Source organism: Lygodium microphyllum, chromosome 10, assembly GCF_053477565.2.
Source record: "Lygodium microphyllum isolate KBCC chromosome 10, Lygodium_microphyllum_v1.1.10, whole genome shotgun sequence".
NCBI lineage: Eukaryota > Viridiplantae > Streptophyta > Polypodiopsida > Schizaeales > Lygodiaceae > Lygodium > Lygodium microphyllum.
In genome coordinates this window covers 3,065,358-3,088,715 of record NC_141144.1, presented here as the reverse complement: position 1 = coordinate 3,088,715, position 23,358 = coordinate 3,065,358, and the positions used below count along the sequence as shown (strand labels likewise).

General features: G+C 43.4%; 2 protein-coding genes across 3 annotated transcripts in view; one reads left to right on the top strand and one right to left on the bottom strand.

Annotated features, from left to right (window-relative positions):
• The window catches only part of LOC148029642 (uncharacterized), a 70,406-nt gene that overhangs the window by 14,012 nt on the left and 33,036 nt on the right, over positions 1-23,358 (top strand). Inside the window, exons 3-4 of one of the 2 annotated variants that reach the window (XM_087685881.1) lie at positions 9,810-9,923; positions 16,146-16,220. In XM_087685881.1, coding sequence (XP_087542007.1) covers positions 9,810-9,923; positions 16,146-16,220 — 189 coding nt within the window. The remainder of the gene's footprint in view (positions 1-9,809; positions 9,924-16,145; positions 16,221-23,358) is intronic. The other variant, XM_087685882.1, reaches the window with a different exon arrangement.
• LOC148029643 (uncharacterized) lies at positions 6,455-7,129 on the bottom strand. The gene has a single exon (XM_087687087.1). The coding sequence runs from the start codon at positions 7,112-7,114 to the stop codon at positions 6,455-6,457; it is 660 nt and encodes a 219-aa protein (XP_087543213.1). The 5' UTR covers positions 7,115-7,129.

Here is a 23,358-nt window from a genome sequence, read left to right as displayed (position 1 = left end):
GGATGTCTCATGCTCAAGAAGCATCGAGGTCATATGTGTAAAACTGACAGGAGTCGATGATGTTTGCGCCCGCAAAGCATTGGCCACTCCATCAAACTCCGGGGGGAGCTTGTAGAGGACAGTCCCGACGAGATGCGCCTCGCGAATAGCAGATTGCATGTGCCGAAGCTGGTCCTGTATCTGTGTAACACGAAGAAGAAAAGATTGAATAGTATCTTTCGGCTCAAACTTCATCTGCTGGAGCTGGCCATAAAGTGTGACTGCCCGCATGGTGGAAGGTGCCTCGTACATCTGCTGCAACTTCGGCCATACTTCAGGAGATGTCCTACAGGAGGTAACTGCCGGTAAGACCGCTTTAGAAATACACCAAAGCAACGCCGAGTAAGCACGGGCATCGTCCGAGTCCCATGTGAGCACCGCTTCCTCATGGTTGTCCTCATCAAAGTCTTCAAGAAGAGGAAAAGGACGGAGAGGACGAGGATTAGCTCCACAGATGATGTACCATAACCGCTTCTGCACAAACCAAGCTTTCATGACAGCACTCCATGTGAGATAATCAGGTCCATGTAACTTATCATCAGTGGAAGTGCACGGAGGAGCCATATGGAGAGGATAAGAAGAGAAGTAGAGAAGAGATGGAATTTAGAGAGGAAACACAGCCAAAACACAAGCACAGACTGCAGAAAATGAGAGTTCACATGCAATATAACCCAAAATCTGATCAATAGAAGACAAAATCTGCTGCAGAAAGTCAAAAAATCAGTCAAAAACTGCCAAAAACAGCAAAAATGGCCTGAAGTAACAATCATCCAGCCATGAAAGATGCTAAATCAGCAAAAACGCAGGCTGTAAACTGGAGAAAAACAGGTAGAAAACTGTCGCCAGCAGCTGCAGATGAAAAACGCAGGCAGCAGAGGGTGCGTAGGCAGCAGGCGATGACAAAACTGCAAAAAACGCAGGCTGAAAACAGCCCCAAAACAGGTCGCCTGGCTGCTACAGCAGTCGCCTGATCAGCAGGGGTACAAAACAGTCCTGAAATCAGCAATAAAACACAGCAGAAACACACATCCTGAAAACTGATACCATGTCAGAAGTGGAGCAACGGTGGAAGCATAAACATGTGCTGAAATAAACTGCTGAAACACAAGACAAAAAGAGAGAAGAAAAGAACACGATACAAACGAGAACTCAGATGTATGCACGGGAAATGGAATCCATATATCTGAACACGAGACAGTCGCATACAACAGTGAGTCACTGGCTGCGTGGGCACTGGCACTGGCACTGGCTCCTCTCTCCACAGAGTCTGCAGATGGTGAAGATGATGATGATGACTGAGGAGGAGCACTGAGTATAAATAGGCGGAAAAAGTGGGGAGCAATAATGCTGGTCGGACAGCATTAATGCTGGCCGACTGGTGCATAAAAATGCTGCACTGGTATAAAATGCCACACCAGAAAAAACGTAAAATACCTAATAAAAATGCCCCGCCCAGATCAAGCTCAGACTCTCACATGAGCAGACAAATACTCTGCTAACAATAAATGCCCGCCCGGCAAGGTTTTGACGCCCGTTAGTAGCGCCGCATGTGCCTGCTAAGCGCTGCCTGCACCTGTACCTGCGTCATGTGTCCCTGCTTGCGCCTGTACCTCTACTCGCCCGTACTCAGCTACTTGCCAGCTCGCCTGGAACTGCTGCTTGCACCTGTACTTGTGCTTGTGGCCACCAGCTTGAGTGGTCAATTGATTTCAAAGGTATTTTTTAAAGTTTTACTTTTTTACTCCACATTCATCTTTGGAAAAGGTGCTTTTGCCCAAAAGGTACAACGGTCTGGATATGTGTTTGGGATACGGTGGATGCAAATGTTTGGGCAAATCTATTAGAAATTTTGGGGCTTTTGAGTTTTTTGAAGACATTGGCACATGTACTATAGTCTTAGTCTGAGATCGACTGTCTTGGACAATTTTGGGGTAAGAAATTTTGGGGTTTTTGCTCATACAGTGTTGCTGAACACTGGCACCTTGGACTGCGTGCATTACAGACAATTTTGAAAGAGTACCTCGGCGTACCAATTGCAGCAAGCTATTTGCTGTAATTTATGGAAATTTTGAGATTTCCAGGTTGGTCCAGCTTGGACATGAAGGGGTGAGTGCGCAATGGAGTGTGAGATCAAGGCGTGAGTTGCAGAGCTGAGTTGAGAGTTAGAGAGAGTGAACGCAGAGATAGATGTACCAGTTTGTGACGGTACACAAAGAATAAAAGAATGCATTTATATGTAGGGTACAAGGTACAATAAGGGTGTGTTTACACCCGTAAGACTATTTACATGGAGACGAAGGGACTTTATACTTGAAGGGGTGAGTGCGCAATGGAGTGCGAGATCAAGGTGTGAGCTGCAGAGCTGAGCTGAGAGTTAGAGAGAGTGAACGTAGAGATAGGTGTACTAGTTTGTGACGGTATACAAAGAATAAGACTGTATTTATATGTAGGGTACAAGGTACAATAAGGGTGTGTTCACACCTGTAAGACTATTTACACGGAGATGAAGGGACTTTACACCCAGCAGCCTCCCACTTAAAGGCCTGAAGTGGTACCTTTAAGCTAACCAACTCCCACTAAATGAATGCAATGCTCATACCGAGCCTTTGCAAGACACTTAGTGAGAACATCTGTAGGGTTATCTTGGGTTTTGACCTTAGTCAGTGTGACAAGACAATCATCCAAGACCTGTCGAATAAAGTGATACCGAACATCTATGTATTTGGTACGTGCATGGAACATGGCATTCTTAGCCAGACATACTGAACTCTGGCTATCACAACCAAGCACTGGAGTACGTGAAGAAAGACCAAAATCCTTGACCAGATGGCCAAGCCAAATAGCTTCCTTAGAAGCTTTTGTGGCTGAAATATATTCAGCTTCTTTAGTACTTAGTGCCACAATTTTCTGCAATCTTGAACACCAAGAGATAGCCCCACCAACCAAAGTAAAAGCACTCACTGGTAGATTTCCTAGTGTCAAGATCTCCTCCCATGTCTGAATCACAAAATCCTTGCAACTCTAGTGTACCCTTTCCATAGCATATACACTTTTCTTGTGTACCTTTCAAATATCTGAAGATACATTTCATTGCTTCCCAATGTGGCTTGCCAGGGTTTGACATAAATCTGCTAACAACTCCCACTGCATGAGCAATGTCAGGGCGAGTTGCAACCATGGCATACATCAAAGATCCACAAGCTGATGCATAAGGTATACCCTTCATTGCACTAGCAGCTGCATCATCCTTAGAGCAATCAGCTTTGCTAAGCTTTGTATGTGGCGGTAAAGGCACACCAAGAGGCTTAGCATCAGCCATATTAAATCTGTCAAGTACTTTGCTGATGTACTTGTCCTGTGAGAGAAACAACAAATGCTGCCCTCTGTCTCTTTTAATGCGAATGCCCAAAATGTGTTTAGCTACCCCCAAATCTTTCATAGAGAAGGTTGAACCCAACTGCCTTTTAAGAGCATTCAAAGTACTCTTATGTTGTCCCACAATCAGCATGTCATCCACATATAAAACTAGCACAATAAGGCTGCCATCATCAGCCTTTTTAGTGTATAAGCAGTGATGTGCATGATTGCGTTTAAATCCATGGTTGAGCATAAAGGTATCAAATTTTTTGTACCATTGTCTAGGGGCTTGTTTCAGCCCATATAAGCTGCGTTTCAGCTTACAAACCAAATGCTCTTTTCTTGGAATAGCAAATCCTTCTGGCTGCTTCATGTATAGCTCTTCATCCAAGTCACCATGAAGAAAAGCAGTCTTCACATCCATCTGATCCAACTCTAAATCCAAGGATGTAGTGAGAGCAAACAAAACATGGAGCGTAATCATCTTCACCACTGGTGAAAAGACCTCTTGGAAGTCTATTCTTTCCTTTTGTGTAGAGCCCTTAGCAACCAGTTGTGCCTTTTACTTGGGCTTTCCATCAATACATTCCACTTTGTAAACCCATTTATTAGGAATAGCTTTCCTATCCTTGGGCAAAGATACAAGCTCCCATGTGTTATTTGCATATAGAGACTTCATCTCTTCCTGCATAGCAAGCTCCCACTTTCTTTTGTTTTCACATGATTGTGCCTCTTTAAATGTCAGAGGCTCACCCTCAGTCAACAAAATGCAATCCAAAGATAGCTGAAACCTCTGTGGCTGCCTTCTTACACATGTAGACTGTCTTACCCAATGATCTGTATTATCAGGCAATGGGCCTACATCCTGAGGAATGTGCACACCATCACCAGGTGGCTGATTTTCAGCATTTTCTTGCTGCTGTAATCTGTTTTCAGCATGTTCTTCTTGCTGTCCTATTTCATCTTGTGCATCTATTTGCCGTCCATAATCTTCTGGCTGTAGCACAATAGGTTGCTGCTCATTTTCAGCATCATAAGGGACAGAACTTTCAGCTAATGGCTGGCTGTTCATGCTGAAATTTGACCTTCTTTTTGTCAAGATCACCATGTGTAGCTTTTTTCAGCAACTTTGCCTCATTAAATACTACATCTGGACTGCGTACTATCTTCTTGCCCTGAGGAAGCCAAACTCTATAACCCATCTCTCCCTCATCTCCATATCCCATGAAGATGCCCTTCATGGATTTCATATCTAGTTTGATCCTCTGTTCTACAGGTACATGCACAAAGGTATCATAGCTAAAGACTCGCAAATGGTCATATGAAGCAAGTTTGCCAGACCAAACCTCTTCAAGAATGCCATTTTCCAATGCACGATTGGGAGAACTATTGCATACATGAATTGCAGTTTTAAGAGACTCTTCCCAAAACTGCTGCGGGAGATTAGCTGTGGACAACATGCATCTAATTCTCTCACAAAGTGTGTGGTTAAATCTTTCAGCCATGCCATTTGATGTGGGATTATAAGGGGTTGTCAACTCCCTCTTAATGCCATGTATCTCACAAAACTTGTTAAATTCTTACTCACCTCCATTATCTATTCTTATGGTTTTCAACTTAAGCCCTTTTTTTGTGGTAAGAAAAGCATGAAACTTTTTAAAAGAGTCCAACACTTCCTTTTTGCTCTTAAGTATATACACCCATGACTTTCTACGGAAATCATCAATGAAAGTAACAAAGTACCGTGCACCCCCATACGAATTAATAGGCATAGTGCATACATCAGAGTGTACTAGGTCAAGAGCATTAGACTTTTTAACGACACCATAGTAATAAGGAGACTTTACTTGTTTTCCATATAAGCAATCATTACAAAATTTAAGACCAGAGCCTTTTACATCAAATCTCCCTAAAGAGGAGAGAGTTGGAAGGCCTTTCTGGCTCATATGACCAAGTCTTTTGTGCCAAAGCTCCATCTGTGAATGGACTTCAGCCACAGCCAAGAACTTGCCAGGTAATGCTTTACAATGCAAGTAATATAAAGTCCCCCTTTTTACTGCCTTTAACAATCAGCATTGAGCCCTTATGGACCCTCCAAGATCCACCACCAAATGTAGTAAAATACCCTTTAGCATCAAGCTGTCCAATTGATAGTAGACTCTTTTTTATGCCGGGTACAAATTTGACATCCTGTAAAATCAGCTCTTGGCCATTTTCAAGAGCCAAGTGAATGGTGCCAACACCCTCTATCTCACATGCATAGTTATTACCCAAGTAAACCTTGTCTAGGCAACTTGCAGTGTATTCAGAAAATGACTCCAAAGAGGGAGTAACATGGAAGAAGGCACTGCTGTCCACTATCCATGATTGTGATAGCCCATCATGAGCTGAAAGTAAGGCATCAATTACCTCCTTTTTGGTGATGTGCATATCACTTGCTGTTGCCATAATATTTGCATCATTACATGAAAGTGAAAAGAAGGGAGGTGAGGGGAAGGGGTAAGGAGGGGATTGAGATAAGTAAGGCCCACCACTCAAAACATAGAGAGAGAGAGAGAGAGAGAGAGAGAGAGAGAGAGAGAGAGAGAGAGAGGATCATAGTTTTTCCATACGTGAATCAAACGTCAAACGCAAATGCGTATGAAAGTATGAAACGAGTATGATTCAGACCCTAGACCTGAATCATACGTGACCCTAAATTTTTAACATATTCTTAACAAAATATGAGAAAAATACACAACTTTAAGATATGATCAATATGATAAACATGTGCTAATTTCAAAATAAAAGAACAATGCACAACTCTTGAACTTTGAAGACTAAGACTCCAGTGTTTGAGTCAATATAAAAGGATTCATGATTCATCATTCAACTTTCAAGGAATTGACATGATACATGATACATCTGTCATCAAGATTCAAGCCAAGTTGCCCAATGCCAACTGCATAGTAGGCTAAAAACTGAAAGGGAACAACCAAAAGCAAAACTGAAAACTGCATAATAGAGTCACATCATATATCATGATTCATGATTCATGATTCATCTGTCATCAACTAATCTACTCATCATCTTCATCATTCTCAAGAGTGTAGTCCTCCTCCTCCTCCTGCTGCTGCTGCTGCTCCTCCTCCTCCTCCTCCTCCTCCTCCTCCTCCTCATCATCATCATCATCATCATCATCCCTCTGATGTGGACCAAGAGAACTCGAGCCAGGAGCATCACTAGTGCTTGCCTCCCTCTGTGGCACTGGCAATGAGGCTACGATGTCCTCTTCCTCTCGTATCTGCTGCAATGCAAGCAATCTATCATCATCCTTCTCCTTGTTAAGCATGTCCAATGTAACCTCAATCTCTTTATAGCCTGATTCCTTAATTTTATTGATAAGACGAAGGTTTGTATGAATATATACAAGCTGCTCAGTACGTTTTGGAAGCAATTTATTCCTTCTCTTTGTTTGAATCAATGAAAATGTGCTCCAATTTCTCTCACAAGGAGAGGCACAAGATCCTTGTGAGAGTATTCTTAAAGCCAATTGCCGCAATCTAGGTACGCATGGGCCAAATGTCTCCCACCATTTCACACCCTGATGCATTCTTTTCTCATCTCTTGCAAGTGGCCGAGAAAATGCACCTGATTCCGACTTGAACATGTCAAGCTCATCACATAGAACACCCTGCGTATCCACATCATATTTTGTGTACCTCTCTATCACTATCATCCATCCTTCATGCACCTCCTATCGCTATCAGGATTCTTGGCTTTCCAAACAGGATGCAAAACAAAGGCTGCATCATGTAAGGGTGAGTGCATCATATCCTATCTGTCAACACAAAGGCCTTTGATTTCTTGCACCCTAGACTCAGTCACTCCTTCCAAGGAATCCATTTTCTCTATCATCCGATCTGTCATCTCATACAAAAGCCCCATCGTGGCCCCTTCTCTATCAGCAAGACGGAGGATTTTAAGAATGGGTGCACAAATCTTAACGATCATCTTGGCATCATTCCAAAAACATACACCCAAAACAATCTCAGCTACTTCCATTCCCTTTACTGTACGTGAAGCTTTCTTCCTTACCCAGGCATCACTAACAACCATACGCCGTAAACCATTGTAGCATCTCTCATCCAACAAGTTCACTAACATGATAAACATGTAAGCAAACCGTGTGGTCGATGGCTTCAATAGTTCTTTTTGACTGAATTGGCGATACAATGCCAATATTGTATGCTTGCATGTAACAAATGTGACAACTTTATTTGCTTTAGCCAACACAGGGGCAATCCAAGCAATCTTCCCAATATCTTCGAACAGAAGATCCAAGCAATGGCATGTACATCTAGTAAAAAAAATATCAGGTCACTCCTGCTCAATCAAATCACCTGCTCTCACTCAGTTAGCTGCATTGTCCATACATACCTGCACCACATAATCTGGGCCAATATCAAGGATCACATCTTTCAAGATGCCAAAGATAAACTCCCCAGACTTGTATTCACCACTAGTATCAACAGCTTTTAAAAACACTAAACCATAAATAGATGTATCCATAACATTTATAATAGGCCTACGCCTTGCATCTGACCATCCATCACAGACAATGCTGCATCCATATCTCTTCCACTTCTCCCTAATGTCAAGCAATTCACGGTCAATGCATTTGACCTCCTCCACAAGGTCCTTCGTGCGTAGACTGTTATACGATGGTGGTTTGTAGCTCTGACCCACTTGCCCAACTGCCTTTAGCATGCCAAGAAAATATGGGCTCTTTGCTTTCCAAAATGGAATATCCTCTGCATAGAAGAAGCGACAAACAACAATATCTGCTTCCTTTCTTGCTTGCAAATCCTATGCTTTTGCTAAAGTACCCTGTGATTTGGCCACTTTCTTTTTTTTGCTCACATGCTCTTGAGAGCTTGATTGTCCAGGTTGCCCAACAATAACACTTACATCTACATTGCCAGAGCCACGCCCACTGACATGAGAAGCATCTCCCAAATCAGATACAGCTGCATCAATGTTTGTTGTGGACCCTTGCCCTCCAACACCCACATGCAATCTACGACATATATCCTTTGCACTTTGTGGTGCAGCAGTGCATTTTTCCACACCAAGCCTTGACAATCCCAAAATATGTGCCCTTATGCGTAGTGGGCCACCATCGCAAGTGTGTCCACAATATTTGCATTTACATATATTTTGCCCTTTTCCAACTGTTTTGACAACAGTAACACGATCCCATTCAGCTTTCCGCTTTCTTCCCATCTTCAAAAGTTAAAATCTGATACAAATTTAACGAAGACACGAGTCATAAGTCATGACATAATAGTAATTTTGCTGTGACCCACTGACCAGTCACCAATCTGAATTCTGCAGTGCTCTGGAGTCTGCACAATGCAGTCTTTGAACTTGAAGTTTAAACTTTGAAGGCTGAAGCCTGAAGGCTGAGAGAGAGAGAGAGAGAGAGAGAGAGAGAGAGAGAGAGAGCTCTCAGCTCAGAGCCTCAGAGGCTCAGATTAACCTCACACTGCACAGAACTTACAAACTGAGAGAGAGGACTGTAATCTTCTCTTGAATCTTCAGACTTCAATGTTCCAACTGGCCAGTGGCAACAACTTCAGTCTTCAAACTTCATATTCCAAAGGTTCAAAGTTCAAACTTCAGACTTCAGACTCTAGAGTTCAAACTTCAGAGTCCAAAGTCCAGACTTCAGGCTTCAGCTTTCAAATTTCAGAACTTAATTTTCAGCCACTGTGCAGTGACCAGTCACTGCAGTGTGCAGTGTGCACTGTGCACTGTAGTCCCAGGCTCCAGCCTCCAGGTCTGTAACCTCGAATCTCAATATTCAGCCTTCAGGTCTGTAGACTGTGAAGTTGTGAACAGTGAAGAGTCTGTACTCTGAAGGCTCACTGCAGTCTGCACTGCTCAGTGCTCACAGGCTGAAGCCTGAGAGAGAGAGAGAGAGAGAGAGAGAGAGAGAGAGAGAGAGAGATCTTACCTGATGATCAAAAAGTTTGGGGCAGCAGTATTTCCAAGTAGAGAGCTGTGTTTCCCACAGTTTGTGGAGTTCCTCAGGCTGCGTTCAGTCATTTTCAGTCACGATTCCTCAGGAGTGTGTGTTTCAGACTGCCTGGATCGAGGGAAAGAGTCGGCAGATAACGGCGACCACATTCTGTATGCTTTTGTGTAAAGTCGTCAACATTTTTTAATTAAGAAAAGCATCAAGTCTGATATGGGGTCTGTTTTTCAGACGTTTACAGACGTCTGAAATTCATTTCAGACGCGTCTGAAAACAACTATGGGGAGGATTATTAATTATGTGATTTTTCTAAGAGGGAGTATCAAGCTTTTCCTTTATTTTCAAAAAGAATGAGTAGAGTTGGATTATTATTATTTTGTTTGGTGAATGATAGGCTTATGAAAGTGTTTCTTCAAAGAAAGGGGTAAAGAAGAAGAAGAAGGAGCAAATGACAAAAGCAGATGTGGACCTTGATCAGGAACCTCCTGAAGTCTTCACAATGATGCAGGTTTATATGCTCTTTTCTTTTTTTACTAAGTGTAAATATGCCCCCCTTGAGGGATTGTAATAGTTTTAGCTCTGCTTACCAGTAAGTATAAAGTGTTTGTCTTAGGTAAAGGCAATTCTGCATGCTTTGCTGGTTTATTTGCAAAAGTAGCAGGTTTTTGTGCCTTCATTGCTAGTAGAAATGTAACCATTTGTTGGTTAGGCATTTTCAAGGTTTACATTTTCAAGTTAAAAATCAATGTGACAGAAGTCTGCTTACTATAGGTATTTATGAACTTGTACAAGCGCAAATGAGTGAATGCAGCTCTTCTTGCTTGTACTGGATGGCTAAAGTTGGTTATACTAGGTTTCTAGAATCTCATGGGTTGGCCATAGGGTTTAAAGGCTTGGCATTGCAGTGCAACTCACTAAGTGAAACCTGTTGTGGTTTTAGGCTCAAAATGGATAGCTTAAAACTTGTCGACAGATTATGATAAGCGACACAGTAGCTGTATTGAGCATTAGCACTTTTTATGGCCAAGGCTGTTAGCAGCCCCATTGCTGAGTGTGTGGGGATCTGGAGCTCAGCCCTTAGTCTGGCAGTCATTTGTTTGATTCAGTATTTGGATCTTCTAGTTGCTTTATGGCCATTCTGTATTTTGGAATACTTTTTAAGGCATCCCAACCTTGCCTACGGCCACCCCTTTTTGATGGATGTTAGCTTAGTTATGCAGCATGATTTGACCTCACTTGCCTTCCATGCACATTTTTGTCATTTACTGATTGTGCCTCTTTACTTTTGTGTGTTTATATTAAACATAGTATAATCACATTGTTTGACCCTGGTTGCTCCCCACTGCTGTTCACTGCCATAGACAGCAGCGCTTTTGCTGTTCAAGGCTGAGAACCTCTGCTTTTTCATCCTAGTAGGGTGCTGGTTTTTGCATATTTTGTGTTTATGTCACCAGAACCAGTCTCACCTGCATCCTTTTTCTGTTTTCAGTTTGCTTCTGCCCTTTTTTCACCATTTTTGTCATGTGAACTTGCCCAAAACTGTCATATTTGCCGATCCTCTCAGTTTTTACTGATTTTTGCCTTTGCTGGTTGTTGCTCTGTCATTTGCTGTACTGTCCTCCACACATGAACTTGTCAACTTGTCAGCACGTGAAACTTGCCAATCCATTGACACATGGAAACTTCTGTCGTCTTCAGCCACAGTCGGCTGCATTTTCATTCCAGCCAGCTTGCCTTCATCCTTGGCACCCACTTCAATCAAGGGGACATTTTTGGTGTTGCTGCAGCAATCCGTGTTTCAGCTCTGATCTTACCCAGGGTGGTGTCATCAACAATCGTCTTTGCTGACATTTGTGCTTCCATCCACTGTTGTAAAGTTAAAAGTGATAATTTGTGAGTATTATCACTAAATAAAAGGTGCTAGGTTGCTGTATGAGCTTGTACTTTATGTTTGAGAATAAAGCGGTGTTGGGTGCATGAGCAACTACTATAGTAAAAATTTGTGCGTAAGCTTCATTTGAAAATTTTTAGCCAGTACGATCCCTATCTATACCTTTCGCATTAGTTATTGTGATATAGAGCAAGGTGTGGTGACAGCACACTCTTCATTCATGTTAAGCAAGCTCTTCAAAGTGACACTTATGATGAAATCATATTTGTCGGTGCCTACAATCTCATGCCTAATCTTTAGTAATACTCACTATATTCTCTCTTCTTTTCTCTTGTTAGTTATTATTCATCCTTGTGTATGAACACACGTCAAGCCCTGTGAGTTGTACTTTCAATCAATCATCTCACCATGGCAACCCGCATCTCATGTGGCACGCATACATCCAAATATCCAGGTCTCACAGTGAAGCTGTCTGCTGTAATCCTCAGAAAATGGTCTTCGTAGCAGGACATTTTCGTGGGGAGGGGCTGTCAAGGTGAGGTCCATGTGTGTTGCATGTGTAGGTGGTAATCATCTTGTTGCATGACTAGGTTTCTCTCTGATTGAGAGAGGTGTATGGAGGGGGGATCAGGGTTGTATTGGAAGGAGGGGGGATGGTCAATCCCAAAACTTGTAATCCACTGCTTAACGAGTGCATACCATGAGGTCGCACAATCCATCTGAGCTAGTTGTCGAGAAACCTCAAACGCTCTCCCCGGTAGTCAATTTGGATGCATGGCCCACACTCTATGGATAAAGCTGATGGTTTGGAAGAGAGCTACTTATCATCATGGGGGGTGTAGCAAACTTTGTTATGATGATCTGATGTGGTACTGATGGCTTGCTGCAAATCACCCGTTAAGAGCGTGATGACCTATGGCGATGGTCCAAGTACGGTGACTTAGATAGGCGAGTATGGGATACTACTAGTGAGAGTGGACATAGGTGGCGTAGTGGATATGATAAGAGGAGTCTTAGTGTATGGGAGGTTGATGCTAGGTGTTGTGTCATGGTAGTTGTGAGAAGCATGTGCCCAGTCTTGTGATTGTGCAAGTGGAGGAGGACCGAGTAGCTAGTGAGAGTGGACATAGGTGGCGTAGTGGATATGATAAGAGGAGTCTTAGTGTATGGAGCCCCGAGAGGAACACCAAGGAAAAGGGAATTCTCTTGCAAGAAAATCTATCTTGTAACATCAACAAGCTTGTTTATCATGTTTCATATGATCACAATGAAGAAAAGAATATCAGACACAATAAATCTTCATGCAGCATCATGTAAATCTCCCACGGTTTTTAATAGAATCAACCATATTCTTCAACATCTTCACAAAATCCATCAATAGAACAAAGAAAGCAAAGAAGTACACCATCTTTGAATGGAAATACATCACATAGTATTCATCTTCAATATCTTCATAGTCTTCTCTCTCAATCTCTCATATACAATCACTCTGTTTCTGTAGAATTGGCTATCTCTGACTCTCTCTCTCTCACTCCATCAATAATACATCATATCCTCACTACAATCTCTCAAAAATTACTCTCAATAATCACTCTTAGGTCGTGGATACCCCTCCCAAGAGGTATGTCTGATATGAAAGGTCACCAGAGCCACTACAGTGTCTCTTCATAGCTCACTACTGTCACTTCACTCTAGTCTTCTCTTGAGTCTTCAGCAGCTACTTCTTCCACTTCCTTCAGCTCTTTTGCACTTGTATTCACCTCTTTCCAAGGCTAGAAAACTTTCCCAAAATCATACATACATTCCACAGAACACTTACAGAACAGTACCAGAACAGAGACAGTACAGAACAGAACAGAAACAGAACAGAAGCAGAAGCTCTACAGAAGACCTACAGAAGGTTACAGAAGGTCATCAAAACCACATAACTTATACTCAAATCATTCTAAACTCTCACAAAACATTCAATAAGCTTTCACAATATCTCATTCTTCATCAATCAATACTCCATCTCTCCTAACAGAAGACAATCAGAACAAAACAGACCATAACAGAACAAAACAGAAGGTATACAGAATCATTCAAAACCTATCAGAACATCACAGAACTATCAACAAACATCATGATCTTCCAAAACACAATCAATATCATCCAAAACACTCTCAATCCACTTCCAAATCAATCAGTCATCCCTTAAAATCAACCATTCAGCTCTCAAAAACCACAAAAATCAGCCAAAAAACAAGTCATTTCAACACTCAACATATCCCCACACTTAATAAGGAAGCGTCCTCGCGACCCAGGAAAAAGGGAATACAAGTTCATTTAAAAGCTTCACTGTGATCTTCATTATCTTCTTACAAAGAATCCATCCACCACGACCCCATCTTATAACCTGTTTCTGATATAAAAATACAAAGAAAGGAAAACTCTTTTGACATTAACACCTCTTATCAAACTAAAAATCACCACAAATTTGTAAAGGATATAAGAGTTTGCTTCTTCTTCTTCATCTTCATCTACTTCAACTCTCCAACCACGACCCCATCTTTACAAATCTCCAAAACATAGCTCGTACACAAAATCCAATAGGAAACCACCATGTTCGTTTGACATAAATGAACTCACAACACTAATACACAACACAACCATCTGAATGACTTCTTAAAAAAGAAGAGTTTGGCATTAAAAAGCTTGTACCATACATTGGAAAGGCATCAATGAAGATGATCCCTCTTAAAAGATTGATGTTGTCGGAATCGATCCATAGATAAGGATTCATCTACAAAGTTTTTAGGAGGATTTTGGAAAAATTGGAGACAACACATCCTTTCCAATAGGACTAAGTATCTGCTAGGCAAACAGAGGGCATGAAAATACAATATCTCGAGCTGTTGGGAATCAATGCTAACATTGACATTCATGCACAACTTTGGAATAGGCTTTGAATCAGTATGGGAATGCCTATGCATGTACGCCAGGTACCCAGCAAAGTGAGCAGTTAATCTCACTGAGGGATCTGCAGACTGTGAATATTGTTGGGCAAAATGAACATAGTTTTGATAAGCTTGACTTGAAGCTGTCCATTCCCCTGGAATTACTGGCCAATTAATCTGCGGTCCTGTAAGGCAATCATCCGAACTCCATCCCCTTCTTCTGGAAATCTGATTATCAAAACCGCACAGTCACTAACCAACTGAGGTGGTTGAGATATGGAAGTGTTAGGAGAGGGTAGTGGAATAAGGGAAAGTGGATGTAGGGAAGGATAGGAAAAATCATAAAAGGAAGAAAAGGTTAAAGAAGGAGTGGCAGAAATTTGTAAGGAATCACTAAGGAATGGTGTTAACTGATAAATAGGAAATGTAGAGGGTACATTAATGAGGGGTGAAGGATAAGGTGGAGAAGGAGAAAATACCCTATCCTCAATAAAGGAACAGTAAGTGAAAATAGGAATTTGAGGGAAATTAGAAGGTTGGAAAAGAAGTGGTAAAATTACTGTGGAATTAGTTTGACAAAGGGAAAAATATATAGCATATCGTTTTCCAGACGGGATCAGTGATCATAGAAAACGAAACTCCTGAAGAGTTTATCACTTTCTTAATATCAAGGACCTCCCTTGTCTGCTTCTGCAACAGTTTGAGAATCTCTTCATTAGAGAAGAGCTGTCGAGTGGTCACAAAAGGTTCTCCTTTGAAGGGTAAAGACAGAGCCTTCCCTAAGCCGCGAGACGTCAATGTCATAGACATGCCTTGGACTACTCCTGTCTTCTTGCTGTAAGAGGCCAGGAACTCATCACATACGGACGGATCCTCTGGAAGTAATGGAAAAGGAGTGGCCACAAAAGCAGCAAGTCCTGCCTTCGTGAGGGGCTCAAAAGTAAGTAGGGATGAGTAATCCCTACTAACTAGTGGGACGTACTGGATAGGGGGAGGAGCATGAGAAGGCGCCATTCAGATGGTTACACACACACCACAAACACAGACAATCAAGGTGAATGCCTGCAAAGCAACAGACAAAAAACCAAGGATAAGAGAATTACCAATCAAACGTAACTCGACCTACTAACCCCAAGCAAACCACATCCTAGAAAAAATTTGACATGACCTCGAGACAAATGCGACCGAAAGCTTCATGCGATGCATCAGACAAACACCCTGAACCCCGTATCAGGCAATAAAATAAAAAACTGCATACCGTACCCGTAACCGTAACTAAGACAGGAAACCAAAACCATATCATATCCAACACATATCAATACAACTGTGATAGAACCAAGAGTGGACCATGGAAAATAATACTAATGACTGCGTATACCCATCCCACGAAACGCTTCATTAAAAAGGGGAATTAAGTGCAGTGAGGGGGAATTTAATTTAATGAAGGGTTGATTTTAATCAATTATTAAAAATGGGTGAATGTTTATTAGGTGATAAACCTTAATAAGAAAACGGCGGTTCTTTATTATAATTTTAATTACCAATTATTAGGTTAAACCGGTGCAGTTATACGATTCCCGGACTTCGATTCCCGACTGGGTCTCTAAATGCAATTCATTGATTATAATTAAGGTGATGTGGAGCGCTTTTTTGCCAGCGCGTGCTCATGTGACGGCTGGTTGATTTTAATTAAAATTTTAGAGTGCCTCTTTAGCGTACGTAGCGTGTGCTAAGTGAACGGCTGGTTGATTTTTATTAAAAAAAATGTGTGTTTAGCGCGAATGCGCGTGGAAACGGTGGGTGAATTAAAAGGTTTATTTTAACAATTAATTGTGATTAAGGAAAAAAATAAATAAATAAATACCATAAAATAAATACCTGGAAGGGTGTGTATGGAATGCAGGAATGCGCACGGAAGAGTCCCAGTAAAGGAAAAGCAAAAAGCACTGATGAAACAACAAACAACACCTTAGCAGATGTGTTAATTTGATTTATGTTGGTTTTTTTTATTTTTATTTATTTTATTTTATTTTTAGTTGTGATTTTTTTATGTTGGAATAAATGGAAAATGAGCAAGGGAGGTGAGGGGAATTTTTTAGAATGTTTTTAGAATTTTTTACAATTTTTTACAAATTTTTAAATGATTTTTCCATATTTTTTGGCAATTTATGGGTAATTTTAGGAAAGATGGATTTTTCTGAAATTTTAGGAAAGGCAATTCCTAGCAGACAATGGTCCAAAAATTGGCAAAAGACAGAAGGAAATTTTTAGAAATTTTTTGAAATTTTTTAAAGAGAAAAATAAAGGTTGTGATTAATTAAGTCACATTAATCACATTAGTCACATTAGTCATAAGTCACTTAAGTCAGGTTAGTCATGTTAGTCATGTAAAGCTACCTAGGTTAGTCTGGTAAGTCAACCTAGGTTAGTTAAGTTTAACTAAGTTAGTCAGGTAAGTCTAACTAAGTTAGTTAATTAAGTCTAACTAAGTTAGTTAAGTTAAGTTGTAACTAAGTTAGTTTAGTTAAGTTTTGACTAAGTTAGTTAGGTTAGGTTTTAACTTAGTGAGTTAGTTTAATTAGGTGTTAACTTAGGTTAGTTAGTGGCTAACCTAAAGAGGAGGTGGAGGTTGGAGGTGAAGGAGAAGGGGAAGTGGTGGCGGCGAGGGGAGGTGGACGCGGTGAGCGCGGTGGCGACGTCGGCGGTGGCGGCCAGGCGATCCGGCGCGGCGGCGGCGACTGGCGGTCTGGAGGCGCGGCGTCGTCGAGGAGGCGGCGGTAACGGCGGCCAGGGCAGCGGCCAGGGCGGGAACGGCGTACGTGGCGGCGAACGCGGCGGTTGGAGGCCAGGCGTGGGGCACGAGGCACAGGGCGACCGGGCAGGGCTGCAGGCTGACGGGGGCGGGCACAAGCGACGAGGGCGGGGGGGTCGACGAGGAGGAACTAGGGCGGGCAGTCGTTAGCAGTGATGGCGGCGACTGCTGGCGGTGACGAGGCGAACGGGGCAAGGAGAGGAAGGAGAAGGGGAGGGAGAGGAGGGAGGTCGTGGAGGGGGGAGGAGAAGGAAGAGAGGGAGAGGAGGAAGAAGAGATGGAGAAGAGGGAGAAGGCGCAGAGAGAGAGAGAGGGAGAGGGAGAGAAGAGAAGGAGAGAGAAGGGAGAGGAGGAAGAGATGGAAGAAGAAGGGAGAGGGAGGAGAGAAGGGAGAGGAAGGAGAAAGAAGGAAGAAGGGAGAGAGAGGAGAGAAGGTCGGGCAATCACAGAGAGGGAGAGAGAGAGAGAGAGAGAAAGAAAGAGAAAGAGAGAGAAGAGAGAGAAGAGAGAAGTTGGTTGAGAGTCGGGGGGAGGAAGGGTGTCCGTTGGGTAGGTTTGTTTTTTTTAAAAAAAATAAATTAATGAATTAATTAGGATTTAGGTTTTTGTTAAAATAAAAGGTGGGCAGGGGTAAGGGAGGATGGGCGGGGTCAAGAGGGGGCGGATCCCCGTCCCGCGCACGTGCGCGGGGCGGGGTAAAAAAAAATTTGCCGTGACAGGATTGACATGACGCTGGGATGACGGTACGGGGTACGCGGACACGACCGGGGCGCGTGGAGACGCGTTAAATTGAAAAAGGGCGCGTTCACGCGCAAAACGGACGCGAGAAAAAAACGTAAAAATAAAGAAAAATTAATAACTCCCAATCCGGATGTCAAAACGAAAGATCGTAAAAACGAAAAGTGGGCAGGACGACAGGGAGGAAACAAGAAAAATATGGGACGGGGGTTCCGGGAGGGGTAAAGGACGTTCACGTGCAGAAAACACAAAAAAGGAACAAAAAACGCAATTTAAAAATTAATATCGAAAGATCCGTGCATCAGAATGAGGTGTGGAAAAAAGGAAAACTGTGCAGAAAGATGTGCCCGACAATCCTATAATATCAAAACATAATTTCGACTGAAATAAGACGCGTTCACATAGGAAAAACCCAAAAAACAAACCCGAAAATGGGATCGGAAATTAATATCGAACAAACCGTTCATCGGAATAACATGCAGTAAGAAGGAAAAATGTAACCGGGTGGGTGGGAAGGGACCCCATCAGGGTAACAGCAAGGCAATGCATTCATGCATGAACAGGGTAAGGTATATGCAGAAAGGTATGCACTGTAGACGCGCAGGGACGCGTCCCCACACTTAAGACCTTAACGGATAGGGTTAACCGATCAACAGGGACCTAGGACCACGCCACAGACCATCCACTAACTTCCCCACACTTAAAACATGATCGTCACGAAGAAACAGAAGTTGTAGGGTTAGAAAAACTTGGCCCGTTTCGTCAAGAATCAAGGTTGAGTATCGATGGCACGTCCAGTGTGGTTGTCGGCGCTGGAGGAACCAAGGCATCTTCTTGGCACACGTCCGTCATGGAAGGGACCACGCAGCAGCACCCAGGGAGGTAGCTGATGGAAGGAACCGCAAGAAATTCGTCGATGATGAGGGATACTACACTCAACTCACAGTCACTCAATTGGAATGAAAGATCAGTCACTCGCCCCATGACTGATATCACTTGAGGAAAAAGGATTGAAACCCGTATCTCATACTCGGTTGAGGAATCGACAAGGGGGGAATGGTGTAAAAAGAGTATGCCAGGGTGCACAGTTGATGGTGCATTAGTGCGTCCAACCCGGCTGGTATAGGTGCAAGGAGGAAGGCAAGGGAGCCTTACAGTGCAGTGCACAGAACAGGGTGATGTGTCTTGTGTTGACGGTAAAAATCCATCCCGTGGGTGCATAGGGAAACGGGAACATACCTGACTCCAAGTGTCGTAACGTCCCTCAATCTTCACCTCTCGGTATTTGATTGAAGAAACTCCAGTCACACTCAACCCACCCTCTGTCTCACGCTCTGTTGATAGATACAGAGGGGCAGCCTTTTCCTGAAACCCATTGATGTAATCCTCACAGTCGCTTGTGCAAAGGGTGTATGCCTTGTGCGCATTTGATGGTGCAACTGTGCATCCCGCCCTGTGCCGGCATACGGTGCGAGAAGGAAGGCAAGGGAGCCTTATGGTGCAGTGCACAGAACAAATTGTACTTTGTGCTTTGAGAGGCCCATCCCGTGGGTGCAACACTTCATTCACACTTCTCACCTCTCATTTGATTGGAAGGGAAAAGACTGGTCTCTCGCCCCACCCTCTGTCTCACTCTCTGTTGATAGATATAGAGGGGCAGCCTATACTCACTTCCCCATCCGGTTAGGATGAAAGCTCACATCACTCAAGGGGTTGTCGATGAAGATCGCGTCATCAGTTGTTGAAGAGGCGTACCCAGGGAGGTAGCCATCAAATCGAACATTGTGTTGGATAGGAACATGTCGTCTGCTAGAGGACAGGTAATCACTTTGCAGAAAGACCCAGGACACAGCGTACCAAGGGAGGCAGCGTCGGAATTGGATCCTAGGGATATCAATTAATGAATCCACTTTCTGGACTGCTGGGTGTTACCACCTTTTCCACAGCCAGCTTCTCGCCCAAGGGTGTTTACCACCTTTTCTTGGAACGAGGCCCGCTATGACAGGGAATTGCTTCCTTTTCTCTCATAACAGATTTGTTTTTTTTTTTCTTTGTTTTTTTTTTCTTTTTTTAAAAAAAAAATTTTCCCCTATTCCCGAGGGTGTTTCCACCTTTTCTCGAAGAATAGGTCGGCATGACAGGGACCTAAGTCCTTTTCTCCCATGACCGATATGTTTTGTTGTTTTTTTTTTTTCTCAAATTGAACAAGGGAATGGTAGAAAGACCATGTGTCAAGACCCACCTCGCCACTGTCGCTGGTGGAAAATAGAGAATAAGTGATCAAGGCTGGAAGGGGGTTTGGAGGGGACAGAGGGTTGCGTCCACTTCATCAGGAGTGTTTGAAGAACGGCTAACAGAAGTAGCATCATAAGAAGTACAATGCCGTGCCAACGAGGGAAAAGATCAAGTGGCCGTAATTGTCAAGATCCCCAAGGAGGAAAGTACTTCTTCAGGCGATATCCATTGATCAGAAAGGGATCATCAGAGGCATCAACGGTCTGCACTTGGACAGAACCATTAGGGTTGACTGCAAGTACCTTATAGGGGCCCATCCACCGCTGTTGGAGCTTGCCAGGAAACTTGCCAAAGCGTGAATCATAGGCTAGGACCAAATCACCTTCTTTGAACTCCTTGTGCTTGATGAAACTGTCATGGTAAGCCTTACGTCGAGCTTGCGTGGCTTCCATGCACTGTAGAGCCATCCTACGAATTTCGTCCAAACATTCCAAATGCAGGAGACGGCGTTGCAGTGAATCATCATCCCCCAAACGCTCTTTGATAGCTACTCTCAAAGAGGATAGTTCCAGTTCAACAGGAAAAACTGCTTCTGTACCATACACCAGCTGGAAAGGTGTTTGTCCCGTTGCTGCTTTATGGGAGGTTCTGTACGCCCAGAGGGCCTCTGTAAGTCGATCATCCCAATCACGACGATGTGCGGCAATCGTTCTTGTCAGAATTGAGCAGAGGATGCGATTGGTGACTTCAACTTGGCCGTTGGCTCTGGGGTAATAGGGAGTGGACTTGCGATGGCGGATCTTATACAACTCTGTCAACTCCTCCATGACTTTGTTAAGGAAATGAGTGCCTCTGTTACTTACCAGCTCTAAGGGACTGCCAAAACGGGTGATGATATTCTCGTACATGAACAGGGCCACGCTGTTACCATCGTCCCGCTTGAGGGCTTTAGCTTCACACCACTTTGTGACATAATCTGTACATACGAGGATGTATCTATTCTGCTTCCTTCTGGTAGGAGGATCGATCGGACCTACGAAGTCAATGCCCCACTTCTCAAACGGCTTCAACGGAAGGATAGGTTGCAGTGGCATGGCACTTGTCTTGGTGGGTTTCCCCATTCTTTGACAAGCATCACATCTTTTACAGTAATCATAGGAATCCTTATGAATGGTAGGCCACCAATATCCTGCTAACAGAGCCTTTCTGGCCGTAGCTTCTCCTGCAAAGTGACCTCCACATGGCTCGTCGTGGCAAGCCTTCAAAACAATCCCAATCTCATCTCCTGCAACACATCTTCGGAGCACTTCATCTTTGCCCTTCTTGTACAGTGCACCACCTAGCAGGGTGTATGGGGCTGATTCTAGCATGAGCTTCTTCCTTTCCCGACTAGAAATACCAGGAGGGTACTGTTGGGTTGCCAGCAGATTGGCAATGTCTGCATACCAGGGAGTTACAGTTTCTACCAAGAATAGGGAAGCATCAGGGAGGTCTGGATCATCCTGCTCCTCGTCTGCAGTTTGTGGGATACGCGACAGATGATCAGCCAGAACATGGGAACGACCAGGCTTAGTAATCACCTTAAAATCGAACTCCTGGAATAAAAGGAGCCATCTCATCATTCGTCCTTTTACATCTGCTTTGTTCATTAAGAAGGATAGGGCCTCATGATCCACATAAAATTTAAAGTGGGTAGATAGGAGGTAATGGCGAAACTTTTCCAGGGCAAACACCATTGCCAAGCACTCCAGCTCGGTCACTGTATAGTTCCGTTCCCTATCAGTGACTTTTCGGCTTGCATAATAGATCGGTTGATCCAACTTTGAGGAGCCCTTTTGGCAGAGGACAGCACCTAAGCCTTCAATTGATGCATCAGTGTGTACATGGAACTCTTTCGTCCAATCAGGAGGTTGCAGAATGGGTGCCTCTATCAGACACTGCTTCAGAGTGTGGAAGGCTTTGTCACATTCGTCTGTCCAAGTAAACTCTGTATCTTTCCTCAGGAGCTTGTGCAAGGAAGTTGCCTTTGTCGCAAAATGGGCTATGAACCTTCTGTAGTAACCCACATGGCCTAGGAATCCTCTCAACTGTTTGAGGTTGGTGGGTGCTGTCAGAGCTGCAATCTTTTCAATCTTTGCAGGGTCTGTTGATATCCCTTGTGCAGAGATAATGTGGCCCAACAGAACTCCAGAAGAGACCCCAAAGATGCATTTGTCGGGGTTGAGGGAAATCCCATACTCCCGGCATCGGTCAAAGCATTGTTCCAGGTGTTCCCAATATTCACGGATCAAACTATAGACACAGAAGTCATCCAAATATACCTCAATAAAGTCATGCAGATGATTTTGAAATGCAGCCATCATGACTCGTTGGAAAGTAGCAGGGGCATTGCAGAGCCCAAATGGCATCACTCGGTAAGCGTAGGTCCCCCATTCTGTGGTGAAGGTTGTTTTGGATTGGTCTTCTTCTGCGATTTGGACTTGGTTGTATCCGCTGAATCCATCCAGAAGAGAATAAAGCTCATGTCCTGCCACTGTGTCCAACAGTTGGTCTGTGAAAGGGATAGGAAAATGATCATTCTTCGTCTTGGAATTAAGCTTTCGGAAATCCACACATATTCGTAATTTTTCATTCTTCTCGGGTACAACCACGATGGGTGAAACCCATTCACTATTTGCCACTGGATAGATGAACTCGGCTTCCAGAAGCTTCAGCAGCTCTGCTTTCACCAATGTGGAATAATTCGGGTTCATTCGCCTCTGTCGTTGCCGTACTGGCTTGGCATCAGGCTCCAAGTCAATATGATGTTGGCATATTGTGGGATCAATCCCCTTAAGGTCTTTGTAAGACCACGCAAACACGTCCAAATTTTCGTTCAACAAGTGGTACAAGGTTGACAACTCCTCTTCTGGGAGACTGCTACCCACCTTCAAGTGGCGTTCAATGCCTTCTGAATCCACAAAGGTTAACTGCCTTTCACCCTCTACTTCACGGATGAAGGTCCCACGGACTGCTTCTGGATACAGATCCGACTCCTTCAAGGGAGTGATGTCCTCTTCTGATGTCCCACTAGAACCAACTTCTTCTTTTGGTGGAGACTTAGGTTGCTTCTTAAGACGTTGAAATGGGATAAGCGCCGTTTCGGATTTGGTTTCAAGATTAATTACCTCGTGGCTTGAAGACTCATCTTCTGATGATGACACATCCAAAAACGTCACATAACAGGGACCCTCTGATGCTTGTTGGGTTGGTGGGACTGGTGCTTGTTGGCACGATGCATCATTATCATCTTTGTTTGGCAAAGATGGGTTAGGACGGCATGAGCCACTGC

Excerpts from the sequence above, each read along its gene's own strand:
- LOC148029643 (XM_087687087.1), bottom strand. The coding sequence starts at position 7,114 with ATGATAGTGATAGAGAGGTACACAAAATATGATGTGGATACGCAGGGT.